Source organism: Pan paniscus, chromosome 19 (assembly GCF_029289425.2).
Source record: "Pan paniscus chromosome 19, NHGRI_mPanPan1-v2.0_pri, whole genome shotgun sequence".
In the NCBI taxonomy this organism is placed as follows: domain Eukaryota; kingdom Metazoa; phylum Chordata; class Mammalia; order Primates; family Hominidae; genus Pan; species Pan paniscus.
In genome coordinates this window covers 25,053,893-25,081,822 of record NC_073268.2, presented here as the reverse complement: position 1 = coordinate 25,081,822, position 27,930 = coordinate 25,053,893, and the positions used below count along the sequence as shown (strand labels likewise).

The window sequence follows — 27,930 nt, the reverse complement described above, 5'->3', positions numbered from 1 at the left end:
AGTATTTGAAAATCAATAAAGCTATTTAAAACATTTTTGTAAATATTTCGTTATATTGAAACGTTTCTTTAAAAACCTATTTCTCCATCTTGTGAATATTTATCAATAATAAAATCATTTCTAAGGAGGAAAAATTATTTTTTAAAAAACGAATATAAAGTATTAATAATATTGATTTTTTAAGTATTATTGATTTTTGGTTTCAGTTTTTTAAACTGAGATTATGAGATTCTTAGTTATTTCAAGATGTGATTTTTTTTTCTTTCTCAAAAGAGAGCTGGAGTATCAAGATGTGTTATTTTGGAGTAGCACATCTGTAATATTAGATAGGTCCCAAGGTTAGTATTATGTATTTTACCTATGACAGAAGGATAGATCCCTGGTCTTTGTTCCCCAAATGATGATTAAATAGTGGCTTAAAGAACAACTTCACAAACATGTCACCCTACGTTAAGCCAATGGTGCTTCCAAAATTATATCTATATTGGTCATACTAGTTGCTCTCCCGTCTACCATCATCAGAGGCAAAGGACATAGTCTTAAAAATCCCTTCACTCTCTGGTCTAGTTCCTGAGCTCATGTCCTTAATTGTTATTGTGCATGGCTTATGAGAAGCACTTAGTTAAAATTAGTTATTATTAAATTCTGTGCTCAAAAACCCAAAATTTACATCATCGGTTTATAATGCTGATTAAAGAAAAGTCTTTTTTTTTTTTTTTTTTGAGACGGAGTCTTGCTCTGTTGCCCAGGCTGGAGTGCAGTGGTGGCCATCTCAGCTCACTGCAACCTCCACCTCCCAGGTTCAAGCAATTCTCCTGCCTCAGCCTCCCAAGTAACTGGGACTAAAGGTGCACACCACCACACCCACACCCAGCTAATTTTTTGTGTTTTTATCAGAGACGGGGTTTCACCATGTTGGCTAGGTTGGTCTCAAACTCCTGACCTCAAGTGATCTGCACATATCTGCCTCCCAAAGTGCTGGGATCACAGGTGTGAGTCACCACGCCCAGCCAAGAAAAGTCTTGCTTTCCATTTTGCTTGGCTCTTCTTCTTTGATGATCATGGAAATTAGATATAATGAATGCCCAATTATCTACATATGGGATAGACATTGCAAATAATTCAAAACAAGTTTTTGAATCTTATTTTTTCTTTTCTTTTTATTTTGTTTTGTTTTTGAGATGGAGTCTCATTCTGTCACCCAGGCTGCTGTGCAATCTCAGCTCACTGCAACCTCTGCCTCTGGATTCAAGTGATTCTTGTGCCTCAGCTTCCCGAATAGCTGGGATTACAGGTGCCTGCCACTACCCCTGGCTAAGTTTTGTATTTTTTATTAGAGACGAGGTTTCACCATGTTGGCCAGGCTAGTCTCAAACTCGTGGCCTCAAGTGATCCGCCCACCTCTGCCTCCCAAAGTGCTGGGATCACAGGCGTGAGCCACCACGCCCAGCCTAATCTTAATTTTAATTTTTATTTATTTATTTTTTCTGAGACGGAGTCTCGCTCTGTCGCCAGGCTGGAGTGCAGTGGCACGATCTCAGCTCACTGCAACCTCCGCTTCCGAGGTTCAAGCAATTCTCCTGCCTCAGCCTCCTGAGTAGCTGGGACTACAGGCACATGCCACCACACCCAGCTAATTTTTGTATTTTTAATAGAGACGGAGTTTCACCATGTTGGCCAGGATGGTCTCGAACTCTTGACCTCGCGATCTGCCCGCCTTGGCCTCCCAAAGTGCTGGGTTTACAGGCATGAGCCACCGCTCCCAGCCAATTTTTCTTAACCATTGCACATATTAATTGACAACAGTTGATAAGGTCAAAGCTAGACTAATTTTGGTGTTAACACACACCTTTTCAGGAATTTATCTACGTTAAGTATGGCATGCTTACAGTACATTATTGCCTGTGATACTGGAGGATAAATTTGGTTCATAGTTTAGTAATTGTACCTTTCTCTGGTATTTTTCAACCTTAGGCAAGAGATCGAATAGAAGACTTTTTTCGGAGCCAAGCATATATTTTCTACCATAACTTTAATAAAACTCTACCAGCAATGCATTTTGTGGACCACAGTTTGCAAGTAGTACGTCTGGATAGCTGTCGACCAGGCTTTGGAAAAAATGAACGTCTACACAGTAATTGCGCTAGCTGTTGTGGTAACTATAAAATATAAATATCTAAATATTTAGGTTATAGAGTCAGAAGAATATATAAGTAATTCACTTGGCATAACTGAATAGAATCTTTACAGTGATTCTCTTACCAAAAAAATATATATATTTAGCTAAAGGGAAGTAAAAATTCAAAGCCCCAATTTTTTTTTTTGTTTTTTTTGAGATAGAGTCTCACTCTTTCACCCATGCTGGAGTGCAGTGGCGTCATCTGAGCTCACCACAACCTTCGTCTCCAGGGTTCAAGTGATTCTTCTGCCTCAGCCTCCCCAGTAGCTACCACAGCTGGCTAATTTTTGTAAAAAGTAGAGACAGAGTTTCACCATGTTGGCCAGGCTGGTCTCGATTGAACTCCTGACCTCAAAGGATCCGTCTGCCTTGGCTTCCGAAAGTGCTGGGATTATAGGTGTGGGCTACCATGCTTGGCCCCCTTTTTTTTTTTTTTTTCTTTGAGATGAAGTCTGGCTGTCACCCAGGCTGCAGTGCAGTGTGGCGCAGTCTCAGCTTACGGCAACTCTGCCTCCCAAGCTCAAACCATCCTTCAACCTCAGCCTCCTGAGTAGCCAGGATTACAGGTGTGCAATCTGTAATTTTTGTATTTTTACTGACTAATTTTTGTATTTTTAGTAGAGACAGAGTTTCGCCCTGTTGCCCAGACTGGTCTTGGAATTCCTGGGCTCAAGCAATCTGCCCGCCTTGGCCTCCCAAAGTGCTGGGATTACAGGCATGAGCCACTGCGCCCAGCCAAAGCCCAAATTTCTAAATATAGTTATTTTAATGTATATTAACTCTTCCTGATGTACTCTCTTGTATTATAAACATTTCTATAATGTTCTGTCTTAAGCTACTGTACAATGAAGGAAAACAGAATGGTCCTACCTGGAAAGCAGAGAACTAGGAAATAGGAACTAGAAAACTAGAAATAGGAACTCATAAATGGGGCACTGCAGAAGATACTGTAAAATGCTGATAGTAAAAGAAAAAATAGGATTCTCACTTTCTCCTGTCTTTAAGATCATAAAATTATAAAGTTTGAAACTCACATAATCTTCCACAACTTAAATGGGCTGAACATTACCTGGTATAATATAGGTACTGAAATGGTGTGATATTAAAGGCAGATTTATATTGTTGGTATAGAATACCTCCAAGTAGTAGAGGCATAAAATGCCTCTAAATTATAATTACTCCCTGTGTTTTCCTCTGCAGTGGTTTGTAGTCCTGCGACTTTTAGTCCTGATGTTAATGTAATTTGTCAGACCTGCTTTTCCGTCCTTACCTATGGAGCTAAATCTTGCCCACAAACTTCAAACAAAAATCAGCAATATGAAGATTAGAGGTGAAAGCATTGTTACTTACTTGTGGAAGTCGGGGACATAAGATGATTTTCACATCCCAGAGCATCATAGATAGTTCCATTAAGTAAAATCAGTAAGACCAAACCACTGGAAAACATGCATTTTGGAAACTTTAAAATAAATGGTTAACATGGCATTTCTAAGAAGGCATTTAATCCAGTATCTCTAGTGTACAAAGGAAACTTGAAGTTTTAATGGATTATTTTTAATGAAATGTTTTATTGTTTACAAACGGTATGTTGCTGTGTACCTAAGAGTATAGTAAGGTCAAGAAGAGTATCAAAGTATAATAAAATAAAAATTGTATACTCTCCATATATTTATTTGTTTGGAATCACTCTTGTATGATATAAAGGCGTGTATATTATCTTTGTATTAGAACCAAAAAAGTTATTTATTTTGGTCCCTATGATTTTATTTTTTAAGATAAATTAATATACTGTATTTTTTAAAGTATAGGTTTAGGTTTACAGAATAATAGAGCAGATAATATATAGAGTTCCATACACCCACCGCACCCCATACCCTCATTCCTCCTTACACAATTTCTCCTATTATTAAGATGGTGCATTAGTATGGCACATTTGTTACAAATGATGAACCAATATTAATTTATTATTAATTATAGCCCATAGTTCATATTAAGATTCATTGTGTTGTAAGGTTATGTGGGTTTCGACAAATTCATAATGGCATGTGTGCACCATTGCAGTCTCATACAGAATAGTTTCACCACCCTCAAAATCCTCTGTGCTTCACTTATTTATCCCTCCCCCCGTGCCCTGGCAACCACTGATCTTTTTACTGTCTCTACAGTTTTGCCTTTTCCAAAATGTCATGTAGTTGGTTGGAGTTATGCAGTATGTAGACTTTTTAGACTGGCTTCTTTCACTTAGCAATATGCATTTAAGGTTCCTCCATGTCTTTTTGTGACTTGATAGCTCATTTTTTATTGCTGAATAATGTTCATTGTATGGATATAGCATAGTGTGTTTATCCATTCGCCCATTAAAGGAAATCTTGATTGCTTCCAGTTTTTGGTGATTAAAAATAAAGCCGCTATAAACATTTGTGTGCAGGTTTTTGTATGAACATAAGTTTTCAACCCAATTGTGTAAATAACCTAGGAATATGACTGCCGGAGTGTGACTATGTGTAGTTTTATGAGAAACTGCCATACTGTCTCCCAAAGTGGCTTACCGTTTTGCATTCACCAGAAATGAAAAAGTATTCCTGTTATCCTTATCTTTCCCAGCATTTGGTATTGTTAGTTTTTTTTTTATTTTGACCATTCTAATAGGTGTATGGTGGTATTTTATTGTTTTAATTTGCAATTCCCTAATGGCATCTGATGTTGAACATCTTTTCATATGATTATTTGCCATCTGTGTATCTTTTTGGTGAGGTGTCTGTTCATATCCTTTGCCCATTATTTAATTGGGTTCTTAATTCTCTTATTGTTGAATTCTAAGAGTTCTTTGCATATATATATATATATATATAATATATATAGTTGTTGTTGTTTTGTTGTTGTTGTTGTTGTTTTTGTTTTTGAAACAGAGTCTTGCTCCATCGCCCAGGCTGGACTTCGTATATTTTGGATACAAATTTTTTTTAGTTAATCTTCCGATTTATTTTCTTAGTAATTTTAAAAGACATTAAGTTCATTAACACAATAAATTAAAGACTATATTAATAGATTGCAACATATATGCGTGTAATATATATGATAATAAAATTACAAAAGACAAGAAAGAAAGTGAAGCAATGTTGAAGGCAAGGTTCTGTATTTTCCTAGAACTAAGTTTACGTATTAATCTGAAGTAGACTGTGATAGGATAATACGCATATTGCAATCACTGGCACTACCACTTAGAAAACAACTGAAATAATACAACTCAAAAACAGAAAAACTGAAAATCTACACTGGAAAACATTATTTACAAAAAAGCCAGTTAAAGATAAAATAAAGAACAACAACAACAACAAAAAGACAGAAGAAATACAGAAAACAATTAGCAAAATGGTAAATTTAAGTACAACCATATCAACAATTGTATTAAATGTTATAGTTCTAATGCAATCAAAAGGCAGAAATTGTCAGACAGACTGAATAAAAAGAAAAATTCAACCATCACTACCTGCAAAAGAAATGCATCAGATTCAAAGACACTAATAGTCCCAAAGTAAAAATAAAAAATATAGACACTATACAAGCAGTAACCGTAATATAGGTCAAGTGAATATATCTATATCAGGCAAAATAGATGTTAAAGCAAGTACTACTCAGCATGAAAGGGGTATTTCATAATGAACACAGGTTAAATACATCAAGAAGAAATAATGTATCTGCACCTAACAGAGCTTCAAAATATTCAAGTCAAAATGTAAAGAATTAAAAAAAGGAAAATAACTTGATAACAATAATTGAATATTTCAATAATGTACTCTCAATAATTGATAGAACAGCTGGTACAAAAACCAAAAGGATGTAGAAGACATAGACAACATTATCAACCAGCTTGAGCTGACTGACATCTGACAAGGTGACATCTTTTTTTTTCTTTTTTTCCAAATTTTTAATTAAATACAAGTTTGCAAAGATTTTTTCACATTCTTTGTGAAAATTTGCGAAAAAAAATTCTTTCGCTTTATTCCTTCAGCTTTTCATTCCTTCAACAATGCCTTTCACAGAGAAGAAGTTTTTAATTTTAATAAAATCCAACTTGATAATTTTTCTTTCATGGCATGCTTTTGTTGTCATATCTGAAAACTCATTGCCAAACCTAAGGTAACTAGATATTCCTGTTATCTTCTAGAAGTTATATAGTTTTATGTTTTATATGTAAGTCTAAGATCCATTTGGAGTTAATTTTTATGAAAAGTATAAATTGTATGTCTAGATTCATTTTTTTGCATATTGATATCCAATTGTTCCAGCACCATTTGTTGAACAGACTGTTCTTTCTCCATTGAATAACATTTGCTCGTTTGCTCCTTTGTCAAAGATTAGTTGACTACATTTGTAAGGGTCTATGTGTGGGCTCTTTATTCTGCTCCATTATCATTTTGTCTATTATTTTGTCAATACCACACTGTCTTGATTACCGTATAGTAAGTCTCACATTTGAGTAGCGTCAGTCCTCTGACTTTGCTCTTTAGTTTGGTGTTATTCTGAGTCTTTTGCTGCTCCATGTAAACCTTAGAATCATTTTGTTGATAACCACAAAATAACTTGCTTGGAGCTTGTTTAGGATTACAGTGAATCTATACGTCAAGTTGGGGAGAATTAACATGATAACAATACTAGTCTTCCCTTCTATGAATGGAATATCTCTCCATTTGTTTAGATATTCTTTGACTTATTGGAGTTTTGTGGTTTTCCTCATATACATCCTGTATATTTATTATTATATTTATGCCTTAATATTTAATTTTTTCATGCTAATATAAATGATATTGTGCTTTTAATTTCAAAGTCCAAATGTTCATTGCTGTTATATAGAAAGGCAATAGACTTTTGTATATTAACCTTATATCCTGTGACTTTACTATAATTACTTAGTTCCAGGAATTTTTTGCCTATTCTTTGGGATTTTCTACATTGACAATCATATCATCTGTGAACAAAGACAGTTTTATTTCTTCTTTTCCAATCTGTATACCTTTTATTTTCCTTCTTATCTTATCGCATCAGCTAGGACTTTGAGTATAATGTCGAATAAGAGTGGTGAGAGGGGATATCCTTGCCTCATGCCCAGTCTAAAAGAAAGGGAAAACATCTAGTTTCTCACCATTAAGTGTGATGTTAGTTATAGACTTTTTGTAGACTTTCTTTGTTAAGTTAAAAAATCCCCTCTATTCCTAGTTTGCTGAGAATTTTTATCACAAATGGGTAGTAGATTTTGTCAAATGCATTTTCTGCATTTATTGATATGGTCATATGATTTTTCTTTAGCCTGTTAATGTTATGGATTACATTAATTAATTTTTAAATGTTGGACCAGCATTGCATATTTGGAATAAATCCTTCTCGGCTATGTGAATAAATATTTTTATACATTGTTGGATTTAATTTGCTAATATTCTGTTAGGGATTTTTGCATTTATGTTCATGAGATACATTAGTCTGGAGTTTTACTTTTTGTGATATCTTTATCTGGTTTTAGTATTAGAGTAATGCTGGCCTCATAGGATATGAGTTAGGAAGTATTCCCTTTGCTTCAGTTTTTATGGAAGAGATTATAGAGAATACGTATCATTTATTTATTAAATGTTTGGTGGAATTCACCAGTAAAGCTGTCTGGGCCTCTAACAAATACTGGAATGTACTTAAAAATCATAGTGAAGGGGCTGGAATAGTGTAGCAGGCAGAATAAGGGCCTCTCAAGGATGTCCACATCTTCATCCACAAAACCTGTGAATATGTTAAATTACATGTAAAGGTGAATTAAATAAAGTTACAGCAGAATTAAGGTGGCTAAACATTAAAATAGGGAGATTATATTTGATTATCTTGGTGGGTACAATGTAAACACAAGGGTCTTTATGAAACAGGAAGAAGGAAACAAATGAGAAAGAGAAAGAGGTGGGGATGGCAGAAGCAGAGTCAGAGAGATGTTATGTTGTTGGCTTTGAACGCAGAGGAAGACAGCCATGAGCCAAGGAGTGCAGGTGGCCTCTAGAAGCTGGAAAAGGCAAGGAAATGGTTTCTGTAGAACCTCCAAACAGGAACAAAGTCCTGCAAACACCTTGTATTTAGCCCAGTGAGACTCATATTGTATTTCTGGCCTGCACAATTGTAAGATGGCAAATTTTTGTGATTTTGTTTTGTTTTGTTTTTTAGAGACAGGGTCTCACTGTATTGCCCAGGCTGATCTTGAACTCCTGGGGAATTTGTGTTGTTTTAAGCCACTAAAAAACAAAACAACAACAACAACAAAACTATCTGGGCCTGATGCTTTCTGTCTTGGAAGGTTATTAATTATTGATTCAATTTCTGGCTGGACATGGTGGTGCACACCTGTAATCCCAGTACTTTGGGAGGCCGAGGCTGGCAGATCACTTGAGTTCAGTTGTTGGAGACCAGCCTGGCCAACACGGTGAAACCCCGTCTCTACTAAAAATACAAAAATTAGCCATGCGTGGTGGCAGGCACCTGTAATCCCAGCCACTCAGGAGGCTGAGGCACGAGAATTGCTTGAACCCAGGAGGCAGAGGTTGCAGTGAGCCGAGATCACGCCACTGCACTCCAGCCTGGGCAACAGAGCAAGACTCTGTCTCAAAAAAATAAATAAAAATAAAAAAATTAAAAAAAAATTCAATTTCTTTAATAGATCTAGACCTATTCAGAGTATCTGTTTCTCCTTGTATACATTTTGGTAGGTTTTGTCCTTTAAGTAATTTGTTCATTTCATCTCAATTATCAAATTATAGAATTATTTATAATATTCCTTTATTATCTTTTTAATGTCATTAATGACATTAATGTTTAGTAGTGATAATCCCTCTTTTATTTCTGATATTAGTAATTTGTGTCTTCCCCTTTTTTTTCTTGGTTAGCCTGGCCAGAGTTTTATCAATTTTACTGATGTTTTCTAAGAACCAGCTTTTGGTTTCCTTGATTTTCTCTGTTGATTCCCTGCTTTCAATTTAATTGATTGTTGCTCTAATTCTTATTAGTTCTTTTTTTCTGCCTGCTTTAGGTTTATGTTGCTCTTCTTCCTGTAGTTTCCAGAAACTTGTACCTCTAATCTAAGGCACATGCTTAGATTATTGATTTTATATTTTTCCTATTTTCTGATATGTGCATTCAATGCTATCAATTTCCCTCTAAACATTTGCTGAATCCTACAAGTTTTTATAAGTTGTATTTTCATTTTTGTTTAGTTTAAAATATTTTAAAATTTCTTTTGAGATTTCTTTGACCCATGTGTTATTTAGATGCCTATTGTTTAATCTCCAAATATCTTTTAATTTTCCAGCTATCTTTCCATTATTGATTTTTAGTCTAATTCCATTGTGGTCTGCAGGCTTACTGTGTATGGCTTTTTTTTTTTTTTTTTTTGAGACGGAGTCTCACTCTGTCGCCCACAGGGAGTGCAGTGGTGCAATCTCAGCTCACTGCAACCTCTGCCTCCCGGGTTCAAGTGAGTCTCCTGCCTCAGCCTCCCGAGTAGCTAGGACTACAGGCGCCCGCCATCATGCCTGGCTAATATTTTTATGTATTTTTAGTAGAGACAGGGTTTCACCATCCTGGCCAGGCTGGTCTTGAACTCCTGACCTTGCGATCCGCCCGCCTCGGCCTCCCAAAATGCTGGGATTACAGGCATGAGCCACCAGGCCCGGCTTGCTTTTATTGTTTTAAATGTGATCAGTACTCAGGAGGCTGAGGTAGGAGGATCGCTTAAGGCCAGGAGTTTGAGACCAGCCTGGGCAACATAAGCATCTCTTAAAATTTTTTTGCTCAGGTACTCTGTTATGTCCAGAATGTTGTTTATCTTGGTGAATGTTTCATGTGAGCTTTAGGAGAATATATGTATTCTGCTATTGGTGGATGGAGATTCTGTAAATGTCAATTAGATCCAGTTGATTGATGATGCCATAATTCAACTATATCTTTACCGATTTTCTGCCTGCTGCATTTGTCCGTCCCTGATAGAAGAGTGTTGATGTTTCTAAGGATAATAATGGGTTTGTCTATTTCTCTTTGCAGTTCTGTTAGTTTTTAACCCACCTATTTTGATGCTCTGTTGTTAGGCACCTATAAACGACTGTTATGTCTTCCTGGAGAATTGACCCCTTTATCATTATGTAATACCATTCTTCATCCCTGATAATTTTCCTTGTTCAGAAATCTACTTTGTCCGAAATTAATATAGCTACTCGAGATTTCCTTTGATCAGTGTTAGCATGGTATACTTTTTTTTCTTCCTTTAACCTAATGATAACCAGTTGCTGATAGGTAGCTATTCTGAAATGAGGACTTTCTGTCAAGATAGTGATGTTTTATTTTCACTGTGAGCTGGCTTTGTTTCCTGCATAACTATAACAGATTGCTAATTAATATTGATAAATATATCTCATTACTTTTTCCAATCACCATACAGGTTGAGTATCCCTTATTCAAAATACTTGGGGCCAAGCATGGTGGCTAACATCTGTAGTCCCAGCACTTCAGGAGGCTGAAGCAGGAGGATCACTTGAGGCCAGGAGTTTGAGACCTGCCTGAGCAACATAGTGAGACCCCATCTCTACAAAAAAAAAAAAAAAATTAAATAGCTAGGTATGGTGGCATGTACCTGTAGTCTCAGCTACTCAGGAGGCTGAGCTATGATTATGCCACTTCACTTCAGCCTCAGTGACAGAGCAAGACCCTCTTTAAAAAAAAAAAAAGACAAAAAACCTTGGGGCCAGCAGTGTTTCAGATTTCAGATTTTGGAATATTTGCATTATACTTAATGGTTGAGCATCCCTAATGCAAAAATCAAAAATGCATCCCTAATCCGAAATCAAAAGTGCTCCAATGAGTATTTCCTTTGAACATCGTGTTGACACTTAGAAAAGTTTCAAATCTTAGATTTTCAGATTAGGAATACTCAAACTGTATCTTTCCAAAATAAAGCAGTTCTAATTCCACCGCATATTGGGGGCTAAATTTTACCAGTACTGCTTATGTATCCTGCCGTGGTTTTCTAAGTGTGTTATATATTTACAGTTTTGTCTCTTGAAATAGACAATTTTACTCTGGCATAGAGCTATTTATTACTTCTAATGACATGTTGATGCTACTTTTAGGCATTTTATTTTAATTTTATTTCAATAGGTTTAGGGGTACAAGTGGTTTTGGTTTCATGGTTGAATTGTATACTGGTGAAGTCTGAAATTTTAGGGCACCCCTCACCCAAGTAGTGTACATTGTACCCAATATGTAGTTTTTTATCCCTCATCCCCCTTCCACTTTCCCCTCTTCTGAGTCTCCAATACTCATACGCATTATACCACTCTGTATGCCTTTGCATACTCATTACTTAGCTCATACTTATGAGAACATATGGTATTTTGTTTTGTTTTGCTTTGTTTTTTTTGTTTCGAGACAGGGTCTTGCTCTGTTACCCAGGCCAGAGTGCAGTGGTACGATCTCGGCTCACTGCAGCCTTCACCTCCTGGGCTCAAGCAATCGTCTTACCTCAGCCTCCTGAGTAGCTGAGACCACAGGCATGCACCATCACACCCAGCTAATTTTTTTTTTCTTTGGTAAAGCCAGGTTTTGCCATGTTGCCCAGGCTGGTCTCGAACTTCTGAGCTCTAGTGATCCACCTACATTGGGCTCCCAGATTTCTGGGATCACAGGTGTGAGCCACCACACTCAGCCAGTATTTGGGGTTTTTTTGTTTTGTTTTGTTTTTGTTTTTTAAGAGAGAGTCTCACTTGCCCAGGCTGGAGTGCAGTAGTGCAATATCGGCTCACTGCAACCTCTGCCTCTCTGGTTCAAGTGATTCTCGTGCCTCAGCCTCCCGAGTAGCTGGGATTACAGGCATGCGCCACCATGCCCAGTTAATTTTTGTAGTTTTAGTAGAGACAGTGTTCTGCCATGTTGGCCAGGCTGGTCTCAAACTCCTGACCTCAAGTGATCTGCCTGCCTTCGCCTCCCAAAGTGCTGGGATTACAACCATGATCCACTGTGTCCAGCCTGGTTTTTTACTTCTGAGTTACTTCACTTAGAATAGTGACCTCCAATTCCATCCAAGTTACTGCAAAATACATTATTTTGTTCTTTCCTATAGCTGAGTAGTATTCTATGGTGTATACATGCCACATTTTATTTATCTACTTGTCAGTTGAGGGGCACTTAGGTTGGTTCCATATCTTTGCAACTGTGAATTGTGCTGCAATAAATATATGCATGCTGGCTGGATGCAGTGGCTCACCCTGTAATCCCAGCACTTTGGGAGACCAAGGCTGGTGGATTGCTTGAGCTCAGGAGTTCAAGACCAGCCTGGGCAATGTGGCAAACCCCCGTCTCTACCAAAAATACAAAAAATTATCCAGGCTTGGTGGCTTACACCTGTAGTCCCAGCTCCTTCTAGGGGGCTGAGGTGGGAGGATCACTTGAGTCTGGGAGGCAGAGGCTGAAGTGAGCCATGATCATGCCACTGCACTCCAGTCTGGATGACAGAGTGAGACCCCATCTCCAAACAAACAAACAAACAAACAACATATGCATGCAGGTGTCTTTTTCATATGATGACTTCTTTTCCTTTGGGTAGATACCCAGTAGTGGGATTGCTGGATTGAATGGTTGGTCTACTTCTAGTTCTTTGAGAAATCTGCTATTGTTTTCCATAGAGGTTGTACTAATTTACATTCCCACCAGCGGTGTATAAGTGTTCCCTTTTCAACACATCCACACTGACATCTATTGTCTTTTGACTTTCTAATAATGACCATTCTGGCTGGGGTAAGGTGTTATCTCATTGTGGTTTTAATTTGCATTTCCCTGATGATTAGTGACGTTGAGCATTTTTTCATATGTTTGTGGCTCTTCAAAGGGTCACACGAGTCTGGACACAATGGCTCATGCCTGTAATCAGAGCACTTTGGGAGGCCAAGGCGGGCAGATCACCTGAGATCAGGAGTTTGAGACTAGCCTGGCCAACGTGGTGAAACCCTGTCTCTACTAAAAATACAAAAACTAGCTGGGCGTGGTGGCGCACACCTGTAATCCCAGCTACTTGGGAGGCTGAGGCAAGAGAGTCACTTGAACTCGGCAGGTGGAGGTTGCAGTGAGCCAAGATTGTGCCACTGCACTCCAGCCTGGTCAACAGGGAGACTCTGTCACACACACACAAAAAGGATCACACGTTACATAAGCAGATACACAGTTTATCTGTGGTATTAAAATTTCATGGGAAGGCAATTGTGGGGGGAAGTCTAGAAAAAAGCTTCCTAAAGGAGGGGAAAAGAGGCTGGCAACCCCTGGCATAAAAGATTAAACCCAAAATGGGCATCCAAAGCCTTCTACGGTCTGGTTTCCATTGACCTTTCCACCTCGATTCCTATCATTCTACACTGGGGGACAGATTGCACTAAATCTCTTAAGTTCTCTTCCAGCTCTAAGAGTGTAAAGGTCTTTTCAGTTTGAACCCTCTTCTGTAACAAGACTCATCTTGCTTTCTCCTAGACAGACTACACTTATTCCTCATATGTAGAATGCCCTTCCATCTTTGTTTCCACGTTATTCACAACACTTCTACCCACACTGATCAATTTCTTCCATAAATGTATTGTCTGCTACTGCTAATTTTAACATGCAACCACATTTTTGTTACAATTTACTTTTTTTCTTTTTTCTTTTTCTTTCTTTTTCTTTTTCTTTTTTTTTTTTTTTTGAGACAGGATCTTGCTGCCTTGCCCAGGCTGGAGTGCAGTGGTGTGATCACAGCCCACTGCAGCCTTGACCTCCTGGGCTCAAGCAATCCACCTGCCTCAGCTTCTGGAGTAGCTGGGACTATAGGCATGTGCCACTACACCTGGCTAATTAAAAAAATTTTTTTTGTAGAGATGAGGCCTCACTCTGTTGCCCAGACTGGTCATTTAACATTTTTAAGCCTCTTTCATTATTTGTAAAATGAAAGGATTATATTAAATCCATAATATCTCTTCCAGCACTGAATCTAGGTTTAATGTCTTTTCTATCTTCTGTATCCTTTCCCCACCATCCCCTACTAGAATAAACTCCTGTGAGCAGGAACTTCCTCATACTAACCTTTGAATGCCCCCCACATTTCTATGCATTATAGCTGTAATAAGTAATTGAACTGATTAAATTGAGTCTGCATTCAGAGGTAAACTTGTGGTTATATCCTACTTGCTACTTATTTTGAATCTTGAGAATATTTGCAGCCAGGCATGGTGGCTCATGCTTGTACTCCCAGCACTTTTGGAGGCTGAGGCAGGCAGATTGTTTGAACCCAGGAGTTCAGGACCAGCCTGGGCAACATGATGAAACCCTGTCTCTACAAAAAAATTCAAAAATTAGCTGGGTGTGATAGCACACACCTGTAGTCCCAGCTACTTGGGAGGCTAAGGTAGGAGGATCACTTGAGCCCAGGAGGCAGATGTTGCGATGAGCCAAGCCAAGATCACACCACTGCACTCCAGCCTGGGCGACAGAGTGAGACCCTGTCTCAAAAAAAAAAAAAAAAAAAAAGCCAGACATGGTGGCTCACGCTTGTAATCTTAGCACTTTGGGAGGCCAAGGTGGGCGGATCACATGAGGCCAGGAGTTTGAGGCTAGCCTGGCCAACATGGCGAAGCCCCATCTCTACTAAAAAAAAAAAAAAAAAAAAAATTTAGCTAGATGTGGTGGCACACACCTGTAATCCCAGCTACTTGGGAGGCTAAGTCATGAGAATTGCTTGAACCTGGGAGGCTGAGGTTGCAGTGAACTGACATCGTGGCACCGCTGCACTCCAGCCTGGGTGACAAAATGAAACTCTGTCTCAAAAAAGAGAGAGAGAGAGAGAGAATATTTGCCCCTTGATACATTGATTCACACTTTTTCCATCCCCTAACCCCGATCCATAGTAAACTATTTAAATATTATAACACAGTAGAATTAAAAGCTTGTGTTGAATTAATATTTTGCAAATGTTAACCCATTAACAACAAAATTAAATGAATGTAATATTCTTTATCTCATTAGCAGAGACACAAAGCCCTAAAATGGCAACAAAGTTATTATATCTTCTGACTTATTCAATGGAAACAGAAGGTGTAACAGCATTCCTACAATTTGCTGCTGAAAAAAATCCCACCCTTTCCCTTTTTTTTTTTTTTTTTTTTGAGATGGAGTCTCCCTCTGTTGCCCAGGCTGAAGTGCAGTGGCACAATCTCGGCTCACTGCAACCTCCACCTCCCGGGTTCAAGCGATTCTCCTGTCTCAGACTCCCGAGTAGCTGGGATTACAGGCGCACGCCGCCATGCCTGGCTAATTTTTTGTATTTTAGTAGAGTTGGGGTTTCACCGTGTTGCCCAGGCTGGTCTCAAACTCCTGAGCTCAGGCAATCCACCCACGTTGGCCTCCCAAATTGCTGGGATTACAGGCATGAGCCACCGCACCTGGCCTCCCTCTTTTTCATCTTGATTCTGTATGTGTTCATTTGTAGTACTTAGAAGTCACATTTCACAGGATTGTACCTACCAAAAGAGTCAGTATTGAGAATTTTGTATTTTGTACTTCTGCAAGAGTATTTTCCAACACTAGTGTATTATTAACAATAAACTAATGAACATTTGGTTTTCATTTGCTTGTTTCAGCAACCATTTTGGCATGTATGTGGTGTTAATAGCTTAATGCTTTGAACTGCAGGTGCCATATCTTCATGTATTGTAAATGTTTCTGTCTGAAGCAGTTAGAAAAACTAATGGATCTACTTAGTTCAGATTTAGTAAAATTTTCTGGTCGTATGTGAAAGCATTAGTTTATTGAAGTATAAGAAAATCACTGATTACAAACTTTCAAGAGCACAAACATTTAGCCTCTATGGACATATTAGCTAGCCTATCAGAGGTATTATTGGGGAATAAAAGGCTAACAGTTTATGTACCTTTCTAATCAATGATTAATAAAATCTCTTGTAAGAGCCTGTGTGTTGTCACTGGACATTTTTATCTTACCTTAGGCTTTCTTATCAGCTGCAAAGCAGACTATCCTGAAATTCTTACCAAGATATGTGTTCTTAGGTTACCTGTGTATTAACCTGCTCAGAATATCCAGAAGAGAAGATGTCCAAATGTAATCTAGGCTGACCTTTTTCTGCCAAATTGTTTCAGTTGCAGATTATGGACTCTTGCCTTTCATTTTCATTATATTCTTACAGTTTTTTGTTTACTTCAGATCTTTAAAAACAAAACATTACAGGTTCATTTAAAGCCTCTTTATACTTTTCTTCTACCACTATTCTCTTATCCCCCCCCCAAGGATTAATCACCACTCTGAAATTGGTAGGTATCCCTCCCATGTAAGTTTTTTTGTTGTTGTTGGGTGGGGGTTGTCTTTGTTTTTGTTTTTGTTTTTTCTGAGACTGAGTTTTGCTCTTGTTGCCCAGGTTGGAGTACAGTGGTATGATTTCAGTTCACTGCAGCCTCCGCCTCCCAAGTTCAAGCGATTCTCCTGCCTCAGCCTCCTGAGTAGCTGGGATTACAGGGGGCGCACCACCATGCCCAGCTAATTTTTGTATTGCCCAGGCTGGTCTCGAACTCCTGACCTCAGGTGATCTGCCACCTCGGCCTCTCAAAGTGCTGGGGATTATAGACGTGAGCCACCACGCCCGGCCTTAAGTTTTTTAATCTTTTAATTTTTACATCAAAGGTGTAATGCGTATGCTTTGCAACTTTCTTTACCCATATTTTTAAAAATTCTGTTAACACATGAAGATTTGATTCCATTCCTCCTCTATTCCACTACATTAATATGGCAATATGTATTATTTTCCATCTATTAACTGTATGTGCATCAGTCAGGGTCCAATCTCGAGACAGAAAATACACAGTAATTTGATTAGAGGAAGTTTAATATGAGGAATTATTAAATGTAACAAGGGATTGGAATAATAAGGAATTGCCTAGTAAGATGTAAGGAGAACTCTCAAGAATAGAGGAATAACAGATATACATATATTTTTAAGGCAATACCACTAGGACTGAGAGTGTCTAAGAAAATCCACCATCCCCTAGGGCTGAGGTCCAGCTTGTTAAAATGAGCATAACCATGGGTCACCAGATGGAAGAAAAGTCATTGTCGTGCTAAAAATACACTCTCTAGAACTTGTCAGAGACCCACCCTCTGCGGTGCCAGGAAAAGCTGTACATAGGGAAGTTTCTCACTAGAGACACTCTGCCATAAAACCACAGAAGGAGGCCAGGCGTGGTGGCTCATGCCTGTAATCCTAGCACTTTGGGAGGCCAAAGTGGGCAGATCACTTGAGGTCAGGAGTTCGAGACCAGCCTGGCCAACATAGTGAAACCCTGTCTCTACTAAAAATACAAAAATTAGCTGGGTGTGGTGGTGGGTGCCTGTAATCCCAGCTACTTGGGAGGCTGAGGCAGGAGAATCGCTCAGCCTCCCAAGTAGCTGACAGGAGACAGAGATGGCAGTGAGCCAGATTGTGCCTCTGCACTCCAGGGCAACAGTGATACATCATCTCTAAATAAATAAATAAATCCACAGAAGGAGGAGGAGTTGTCAGTGATGCTGCTGGCCACCAGGCACTGCAGGGTATGGACAATGGAGAAGTTGAACATGCTACCAGAGCCTGCCAAAGCAAGAACTCAGAACCTACAGTGTCTCTCCAGCACCCCTTTCTGACAGTTCATTGTTGTGCCAGCTGGCAAAGGAAAAATATTTTCAGAGCCCAGATTCATTTTCACAGAGCAGGCAAAAAGGATGAATTTGGAGCTGAGAGACAATAAGTTGCTAACTGTCACAGTCTAACCTTTTGGCTATTTGACGTCCACATGCACCTTTCTATACACATTTGAACCCTTGTTCATGGACAAAACAATTTTTATTTTTTGAGACAAGGTCTCTGTTGCTCCAGCTAAAGTGCAGTGGCACAATCATAGCTTACTGCAGGCTTTGAACTCCTGGGCTCAAGCGATCCTCCTGCCTCAGCCTCACAAGTATCTGGGACTACAGGCACGTGCCACCACACCCAGTTAATTTTTAAAATTTTTTTGTGGAGACAAGTTCTCTCTCTAGAACTCAGGCTGATCTCAAACTCCTGGGCTCAAGTGATCCTCCCGCCTCAGCCTCTGAAAGTGCTGGGATTACAGGCGTGAGCCACCTCACCTGGCCACAATTTTATATTCTAAGAAGATACATCTATCCATCTTAAAAGTACTTGCTGTTTCCCCAAAATGTAAAGATACGTAGTCCCAACAGTCATTGTTTCTATTGCTATTTTAAATACTTCTCAAATTCAGTCACAGTTCCACTGAATATTCTTACCTAAAGACTAAACTGTAAAATTATCTACCAACAATCTGTATATTAAAAAATGGAAAGGAGAGAGAAGAAGGATAGCATATTAAAATAAAGGTATTGGCTGGGCACAGTGGCTCACACCTGTAATCCCAGCACTTCAGGAGGCTAAGGTGGGTGGATCACCTGAGGTCAGGAGTTAGAGACCAGCCCGGCCAACATGGTGAAATCCCGTCTCTACTAATAATACAAAAATTAGCCAGGTGTGGTGGCACACACCTGTAATCCCAGCTACTCAGGAGGCTGAGGCAGAAGAATCGCTTGAGCCCAGGAGGCAGAGGTTGCAGTGTGCTGAGATTGTGCCACTGTGCTCCAGCCTGGGCGACAGAGCAAGACTTTGTCTCAAAATAAATAAATAAAGGTGTGAATACAAGAAGCAAAGAGAAAATATGCAAAGCTACTTTGTTTCTGTGATTGGTCATTAAGGTTGTAGTTTATACCTATGGCTTCCTTCTGCGGGAAGCCAATTCCGTATTATTGTTGCCCTCAGTCAGAACTTCAGTTGCTGGGTTCTTTATGTGGTGGAATGACTGAAATTTTATTGCCAAAGTGTCTGAATCTTTATTGTTCTTACCCCTTCTCCTCCCCACACCTGTTTTTTGGTTGCTACATAGTTTTCCATCAACCTTTACTATTGAAGATGGAAGAACTAGAGGTACCTCAGAGAATCTGGGTTCCAGACATAGTCCTCCTTTCTACCCTTGTGTAGCAACTCAGTTTCCCATTGGTCATCAGGATCATTCTCTCCAGCCAGTAGATTAACTCTCCTTTCTCACCTCATCCCCTTTTTCCCCTGCTTAGTTCAACAACATATGGAGCCCAAAATGTCCAGGTGACGGTCTCATCTTCCAAACCAGGGAAGAACCATTGTGGTGTCTCCTTGTGGAAGCATCCCCCTCTTGGGAACAAAGATCTCCAAACCATCAAAGCTCAAAGTTACCAGGATAGAGAGCGAACATTCTTCTAGTGGGTTATTGGGTGGAATAGTGACAGGAGCCACTCCCACACCCACTCTTTGATTCCTGGACTATCCTGGCTATGAGGGAGACAGCACTAGATAGTGGCCTCTGATTCAAAACCTAAACTGCATCCTGTAAAGCAGAACCCATTTCTTTCAGGGTGTTGTCTCCCAGTCGACACTGTAACAGATTTTAGTGAGCCATTTCACCTTTCCGTTAAGCTAATTGCTTCTAGGTGATGGGGAGTGGAGTAAGAGCAGCGAATTCTACGGCCATGAGCCCACTGCTTCACTTCCTTTGCAGTGAAGTGAGTTCCCTGATCAGACACAATGCAGTGTGGAATGCCATGATGGTCGATAAGGCATTCTGTGAGTTCACAGGTGGCAGCGCTGGCTGAAGCATTATGAGCAGGGAAGGCAAACCCACATCCAGAATATATGTCTATTCCAGTGAGGATGAATCTCTGTTGTTTGGATAGTTTTATTCTGTCGGCATAAAAAAAACTGGGCACACAGGTTAATGACTAGGTTATCCTGAAATAGGCTAATGCATTATTCTTTTCCATAATAGCACATCTCATTTTGAAACAGTAGAACTTCATAAAAGTGAGAAAGAGAGTATGAACATTTTAATGGTAGGATTCTAAAGTGATTATGTCCCCCTAAGAAGGAAATGTTTCCTTCTTGAAGGTAGAACTACCACCCCAACCATCCTAAAGAGACAGATGCCTGGTCGGACACAGTGGCTCACGCCTGTAATCCCAGCACTTTGGGAGGCTGAGGCGGGTGGATCATCTGAGGTCAGGAGTTCAAGACCAGCCTGGCTAACATGGTGAAACCCTGTTTCTACTAAAAATACAAAAAAAAAAAATTAGCTGGGCCTGGTGGCAGGCACCTGTAATCCCAGCTACTCAGGAGGCTGAGGCAAGAGAATCACTTGAACCCGGGAGGTGGAGATTGCAGTGAGCTGAGATCACTCATTGCACTCAGCTTGGGCAACAAGAGCGAAACTCCGTCTCAAAAAAAAAAAAAAAAAAAAGAGAGACATGCCTATGGAGTTCAAAAAGAAACGCTGCATGTACTCCCACGTTATAATGAACACGTGTACATATAGAACTACACGCCAGGAACTGCACAGAGTGTTTCCGATGTATTCAGTAGTTCTCATATTCATCATAGGAGGCAGATACTCTTATTATTCACATTTGATACACATCAAAACGGAGGCATAATAGGGAAGTAATTTGCCCAAAAAGTCACATAGCTGGTATGTGGCAGACTTGACATTGAATATTCCAGTATCTACGCTCTCTTCATTACCAACTATTCTGTCTTTCATAGTAAGTTTTATCTTAAACACCAGTAATTATTTCTAACATTTCACATGAGCTCCTCAAACAAAGCAGTTTAATGGGAAGTGGCTGTTAGGCAAATAAGATACAACCAAATACAAAATTTAACCACCCCTTGAGGGAAAACTTACAGTGTAGGTCAAAGGGTAAACTACTGATGGCGTTGCATTCCAAAAGATTGCCACCTGCTCCTGTCTGATGCTATTCTTTTTTCTTTTCTTTTTTTTTTTTTTTTAGATGGAGTCTCACTCTGTCATCCAGGCTGGAGTGCAGTGGCACAATCTTGGCTCACTGCAACCTCCACCTCCCGGGTTCAAGTGATTCTCCTGCCTCAGCCTCCTGAGTAGCTGGGATTACAGGCGCCTGCCACCACATGGCTAATTTTTGTGTTTTTAATAGACATGGAGTTTCACCATGTTGGCCAGGCTGGTCTCAAACTCCTGACCTTAGGTGATCTGCCCACCTTGGGCTCCCAAAGTGCTGGGATTACAGGCATGAGCCACCGCGCCTGGCCTCTGTCTGATGTTATTCTGCTTTGACTTTTCTTCCCCTCTCCTTAGAAAATCCTACAGAATGTAGGCACTGCTGTTGAGTTTGTGAATTTCTCTTTTTCCTAAGCCAGGAAGCTGTTTTCTCCTTCTATCTTTTGTTTTTCATCCTCCAGTTTCCTTTTACTCTTTAAATTGCTGCTTTATTTGCACCTGAGCTGTGTTCCCCTTTGGCAAGCTTTCCTTACCCCACAACCCATGCATCTGATAAATGTGTCTCAAGGTCCTTCCTGCCTTCTTCCTCCTTTTGTTTCATAAGCTTCTTCAGTCCCTCAGAAAGAAGAGCACAGATAAACTGACAGATTAGTGTGATTACCTTTAGCTCTGTGAGTGGAAAGCTTGACAGTCAAAACAAAAACCTGATCTCAAGAAAAAATATTTGTAACGTTATAAATGGGGAAAAACGTTTATATCACTGCCAGGTTTGTGCAGATGTCAGTGGCCTAGAGTGGAAATTCTGGGTCTCACTGTAGCAAGCTGCTTATTTCACCAGTCATCCGTTACTCAGAATTGAACATTAATTAGTCAAAAAAAGAACTTTTATGTTTCTCCCTAAGTCAGAGAATTGTAGCTGCCAGGAGGTAATATAGCTTTAGACAGCTATGGCACAATAAGGAGTTTTGCAGGTCTGAAGGCCCCTGCAGTTGTAGAAACATGGTTGGTGTAAAAGTAAAGTTCCAGGCTGGGCGTGGTGGCTCATGCCTATAATCCCAGAACTTTGGGAGGCTGAGGTGGATGGACTATTTGTTGTTAGGAGTTCGAGACCAGCCTGGCCAACAAGGTGAAACCCCACCTCTACTAAAAATAAAATAAAATAAAATTTAAAAATAATAATAAATAAATAAAATAGCCAGGCGTGGTGGCAGGAGCTTGTAATTCCAGCTACTCAGAAGGCTGAGGCAGGAGAATCGCTTGCACCCAGGAGGCGAAGGTTGCGGTGAGCCGAGATTGCGCCACTGCACTCCAGCCTGGGTGACAGAGCAAGACTCCATCTCAAAAAAAAAAAATAAAATAATAAAAAAGAAAGTACAGTTCCAGAGTGATCTCATGTTACAAAGACTGCTTGCAATGGACTCAGCTATGAGGTGGAGTTTGATAAACAGATGCTATGCTATCACTTTGGATCATCCCAGGGTAACAACACATTGATATCTGGTATCAGAATCTAGAATCAAATAAAGCGCAATGAAGCTGTTTAGAAAATAAGGAAACAGGAAGCAAAAATAAAAAAAATTTTTAAAGTAGCTTTTTTTTTTTTTTTTTTGAGATGGAGTCTCGCTTTGTCACCAGGCTGGATGGAGTGCAGTGATGCGATCTCGGCTCACTGCAACCTCCTGCCTCAGCCTCCCGAGTAGCTGGGATTACAGGCAGTAGCCACCACACCCAGCTATTTTTTTTTTTTTTTGTATTTTTAGTAGAGACGGATTTTCACCATGTTAGCCAGGATGGTCTCAATCTCCTGACCTCCTGATCTGCCCGCCTCGGCTTCCCAAAGTGCTGGGATTACAGGCGTGAGCCACCGCGGCCAGCCAAAAGTAGCTTTGTAACACCAATCATTCAGGTTTTGCATGCAGTGCAGACAGCAGAGGAAGCACACTTCAGTCCAAATGAGCTTGAAGTCCTTTTTCTGCAGATGTAGTTCGCACAGCTTTGACTGAACAGCTCCAATTTAGATTCCTGGACCCTACCTCATTTCTGGGGTTTCCTGGAGTGTGGCTCACTTGGAAGGAAGTCAACCAAATTTCAAATGGAGAGGAAAGACTAAATTGAATCTGGAGATATGTGCATGTGCCTCCCTTTTCTTTCCTTATGGCCCAGCTTTGTTTGAGCCTACTATCAAATGTTTTTGTTTCGTTTTGTTTTCTTGTTTTGTTTTTGAGATACAGTCTCGCTCTGTCACCAGGCTGGAGTGCTGTGGTGCGATCTCAGATCACTGCAACCTCCAACTCCCTAGTTCAAGCGATTCTCCTGCCTCAGCCTCCCAAACAGCTGGGATTACAGGCGCGCACCACCACACCCAGTTAATTTTTGTATTTGTAGTAGAGACAGGGTTTCACCATGTTGGCCAGGCTGGCCTTGATCTCCTGACCTCAAGATCTGCCTGCCTCGGCCTCCCAAAGTGCTGGGATTACAGGCATGAGCCACCGCGCCTGGCCCCAATGGTTTCTAAAGCATCTCCCAAAGCTTGTCTACCCTGAGTGACAGAAAGCAAGTGAGGAAGACATCTGCAACACACAATCGAAGGGGAAGGCCTCTGGCTTTCTGATTCTGGTCCTGGCTCCATCATTTTCTTTTTCTTTTTTTCTTTTTGAGACAGGGTCTCACTCTGTCACTCAGGCAGAGTACAGTGGCATGATCTTGGCTCACTGCAGCCTCTGCCCCCCTGGTTCAAGCTATTCTCCTGCCTTAGCCTCCTGCCTCCAAGAAGCCGGGACTACAGGCATATGCCACCATGCCTGGCTAAGTCTTGTATTTTTAGTATTTTTAGTAGAGATGGGGTTTCATCATTTTGCCCAGGCTGGTCTTGAACTCCTGGCCTGAAGTAATCCACCTGCCTGAGCTTCCCAAAGTGCTGGGATTACAGACGTGAGCCACCATGCCTGGCCCTGGCTCTTATCATTTTCTAGTACAGTACATCTTTAGCAAAGACCATTTTCTCATCCCTTTTGTCAGTACAGCACAGTACTGTACTGTTTCATTAGATGCCACTGTAACCTAGATGGCAGCTTAGGACTCTGTCCCTTGGAGATATGGGTGGTAGACTTGAGAAAAGATTTCAGAAAGCAGATGGAGGAGGGGTTTACACTGCCACAACACACAAAAAAACTTCAAATAGAACAGTAAGCATTACCATTCTCTTTTTCGCCTTTTATATTGTGAAGTACATCATGGATACAGAAAAGTGTATTTAATATAAAACCGTAGCTTAATGAATAATTACCAAATAAACTCCTGAGCTACCTGCCACCCAGGTGAAGAAATAAAATATTGTTAGCATTCTTGAAACCCACCCCTTTCAGATGCTCAACCCCTTTCAGATATGATTCTCCTAATCATATCACTTTTCCACCAAAAAGGATGATTTCATAATAGTTATTTCCTTACCTTTCTTGGAATTTTACCGCCAAAGTGTAGATCCCTAAACAATATAGTTACTGTTTTTGAATGTTGTGTGGAGATAATAATATTGAATATATTCTTTTGTACTTTCTTTCCAAAGATTAATCTCCTGTAGTTTTAGTTCATTTATATCAATTGCTGTATAGTATTCCATTGTATGAATATACCTTAGTTTGTTTATCCATATTCAACTGTTGGTGAATATTCAAGTTGTTTCCAGTTTTTGGCTGTTAATGACATTCTACTAAAGAACTTTCTTAAGAGTGTATCCCACTGATCGACATGTGCATATGTTTCTCTAGGGTCTGTACCTCAACGTTGAATTTCTGGAACACAGGGTAGGCAAATCTTTGATTTGTAATGCCAAACTGTTATTCAAAGTGGCTGTACTAGTTTACCTTCCTAGCAGTAGTGTATGAAAGTTCCCATTTGTCCAGGTGCTCACCAACACTTGATATTGTCAGACTTTTAGCTTTTACGGTGAGGGAATAATGTTATTTCATAGTGGTTTTAATTTGTATTTCCCTGATTAGTAATGGAGTCAAGCATCAGTTTATACATTTGTTAGCCATTTGGTTTTTCCTTTATGGAAAGTGCCGTTCAAATATTTTGTCTGTTTTTCTAATGGGTCATCTTTTTGTTATTGATTTGTATTAGTTCCTTATACATTCTGGATACTAGCCCTTTGTAAGTTGCATGTGTTTTAAATATCTTCTCCCACTCCGTGGGCTTTTTACCCTCTTTATCATATATCTTGTGAACAGAAGTTTTTAATGTTAATATAATTATCATTTTACCTTTCACATTTAGATCTATAACCCATCTGGAATTTAAATTTTATGTATACTGTGTGACAGGGATCCTTTTTTTTTTTTTTTTTTCTGAGACGGAGTCTCAACCTGTTGCCCAGGCTGGAGTGCAATGGCGTGATCTCAGCTCACTGCAACCTTCACCTCCCAGGTTCAAGCGATTCTCCTGCCTCAGCCTCCTGAATAGCTGGGATTACATGCGCCTGCCACCACACCCAGCTAATTTTTGTATTTTTAGTAGAGATGGGGTTTCACCATGTTGGCCAGGCTGGTCTCAAACTCCTGACCTCAGGTGATCTGCCCACCTCGGCCTCCCAAAGTGCTGGGATTACAGGCATGAGCCACCACACCTGGCTCAATTTTTTTTTTTCTTTTTAGAGACAGGGTTTCACTCTGTCACCCAGACTGGAGTGCAGTAGCAGTCATAGCTCACTGTAACCTCAAACTTCTGGCTCAAATTAACCTCCTACTTCAGCCTCCCAAAACGCTGGAATTACAGGTGTGAGCCACCATGCCCAGCCAAATTTCATTTTTTATCTACATGCTTATCCAGTTGTCTTGGCACCGTTTATTGAAAAGTCTAGCCTTTCTTAACTAATCTTCAGTGACACTTTTCTCATATATCAAATGTCCATTTTTACATGGGGATCCATTTCTGAGATCTCTCTTTCATTGTTTTTCTGTCTATCCCTGTTCAGTGCCACACTGAAATAACATAGCTTTCAAAATCAGTCTTGGATCTGGTAGAACAAGTCTTTCCACCTTGTTCTTCTTCAAGAGCTTCATAGCTGTTTTTGCCCTTTGCATTTTAGAATCAGCTAATTACACACCTACATAAACACACACACACAAACACACACACTCACTCACTCAACTGTTAGGATTTTTATTGGGATTGTACTGAATCCATAAATCAATCTGAGAGGAATTAACATTTTTACAATATTGTGTCTCCTAATCCTTCAATGTAGTATCTCTTCTTTTGTTTAAGTCTTTTCTAAGGTCTCTCAGTAAGATTTTTTTTTTTTCCGAACAGAGTCTCGATCTGTCACCAGGCTGGAGTGCAATGGTGCGATCTCGGCTCACCACAACCTCTGCCTCTCGGGTTCAAGCGATTCTCCTGCCTCAGCCTCCCAAGTAGCTGAGATTACAGGTGTGCGCCACCACGCCCAGCTAATTCTGTATTTTTAGTAGAGACGGGGTTTCTCCATGTTGGTCAGGCTGGACTTGAACTCCCAGCCTCAGGTGATCCGCCCACCTCAGCCTCCCAAAGTGTTGGGATTGCAGGTGTAAGCCACCACACCTGGCCTCAGTAAGATTTTATAACAATGTATTTCAGCTCTTTCAGACCCTCAGTTCAACATTTTCCTAAATATTTCATATTTTTGGTGCCATTATCATTGTATTTTTCAAATTTCATTTTGTACTTGTTAGTGGTATATATAGGATTACAACTGGTCCATATATTGATTTTACAAAATTGTTAAATTATTAATTTCATAATTTATCTGTAAATCTTCTGGATTTTCAATGTACACATTAGATCATCTGTAAGTAATGCAATATTTTATAATTCTTACATATTTTGTTGCTTTTTCTTGTTTAACTGCATTTGCTAGATCTTCTGTACAATGTCAAATAGACAGTGATAGTGAATATCCTTGTCTTATTACTGATTTCAGAGAGAAAGCTTACAACATTTTACCATAAATATGATATTTACTATACATATTTTGTACATACTCTTATCAGATTAAAGAAGTTTCCTCCTGTTCCTAGTTTTCTTTTCTTTTTTTTTCTTTTTTTTTTTTGAGATGGAGTCTGGCTCTGTCCCCCAGGCTGGAGTGCAATGGCGTGATCTTGGTTCATTGCAACCTACACCTCCCGGGTTCCAACGACTCTCCCACCTCAGCCTCCCAAGTAGCTGGGGTTACAGGAACCTGCTACCAAGCCTGGCTAATTTTTGTATTTTTGTAGAGATGGGGTTTCACCATGTTGGCCAGGCTGGTCTTGAACCCCTGACGTCAAGTGATGCGCCCACCTCGGCCTCCCAAAGTGCTGGGATTACAGGTGTAAGCCACCACACCTGGCCCTGTTCCTAGTTTTCTTGGAATTTTAATCGTGAATGGACATTGAATTTTATCAGATGCATTTTTGTCTTTATTGAAATGATCCCATCATTTTTCTTCTTAAATTGCTAGTGTGGTAAATTACATTAATTTTTCAATGTTAAGCCAGCCTTGAAATCCCAGATAAATCCAGTTTATATTATTCTTTTTCTACGGTGATTTGGTTTGCTGATTTGTTTTTCTGTTTTTTCATCTAAGCTCACGAATGAGACTGGCCTGCATTTTCCTTTCTCTTATTGTTCTTGTTAAGTTTTGCTAGTGTTGTGGATGAATTGGAAAGTGTCTCTGAAAAAGTTTGTGTGAAATTAGAGTTACTTATTCTTAAATGCTTAATTGTATAACTGAAGAAACCATCTGGGCTTGGAATTTTCTTTGTGGGAATATTTTGTTTGTTTTTGAGAAAGAGTCTCACTCTGTCACCCAGGCTGGAGTGCAGTGTC

The 27,930-nt window shown here is 39.7% G+C and overlaps 1 protein-coding gene across 4 annotated transcripts in view; it reads left to right on the top strand.

The window, feature by feature from the left end:
• Positions 1 to 27,930, top strand: part of ZPBP2 (zona pellucida binding protein 2) — a 33,048-nt gene extending 5,118 nt beyond the window's left edge. For 2 of the 4 annotated variants that reach the window (XM_003831444.5, XM_003831445.3), the window contains 2 exons: positions 1,975 to 2,155; positions 3,380 to 5,113. In XM_003831444.5, the coding sequence (XP_003831492.1) occupies positions 1,975 to 2,155; positions 3,380 to 3,507 (309 nt within the window). In that variant the 3' untranslated portion in view covers positions 3,508 to 5,113. Of the gene's footprint in view, positions 1 to 1,974; positions 5,114 to 26,397 lie in introns of those variants that run through there. The other 2 variants (XM_055102097.2, XM_055102098.2) reach the window with 2 other exon arrangements.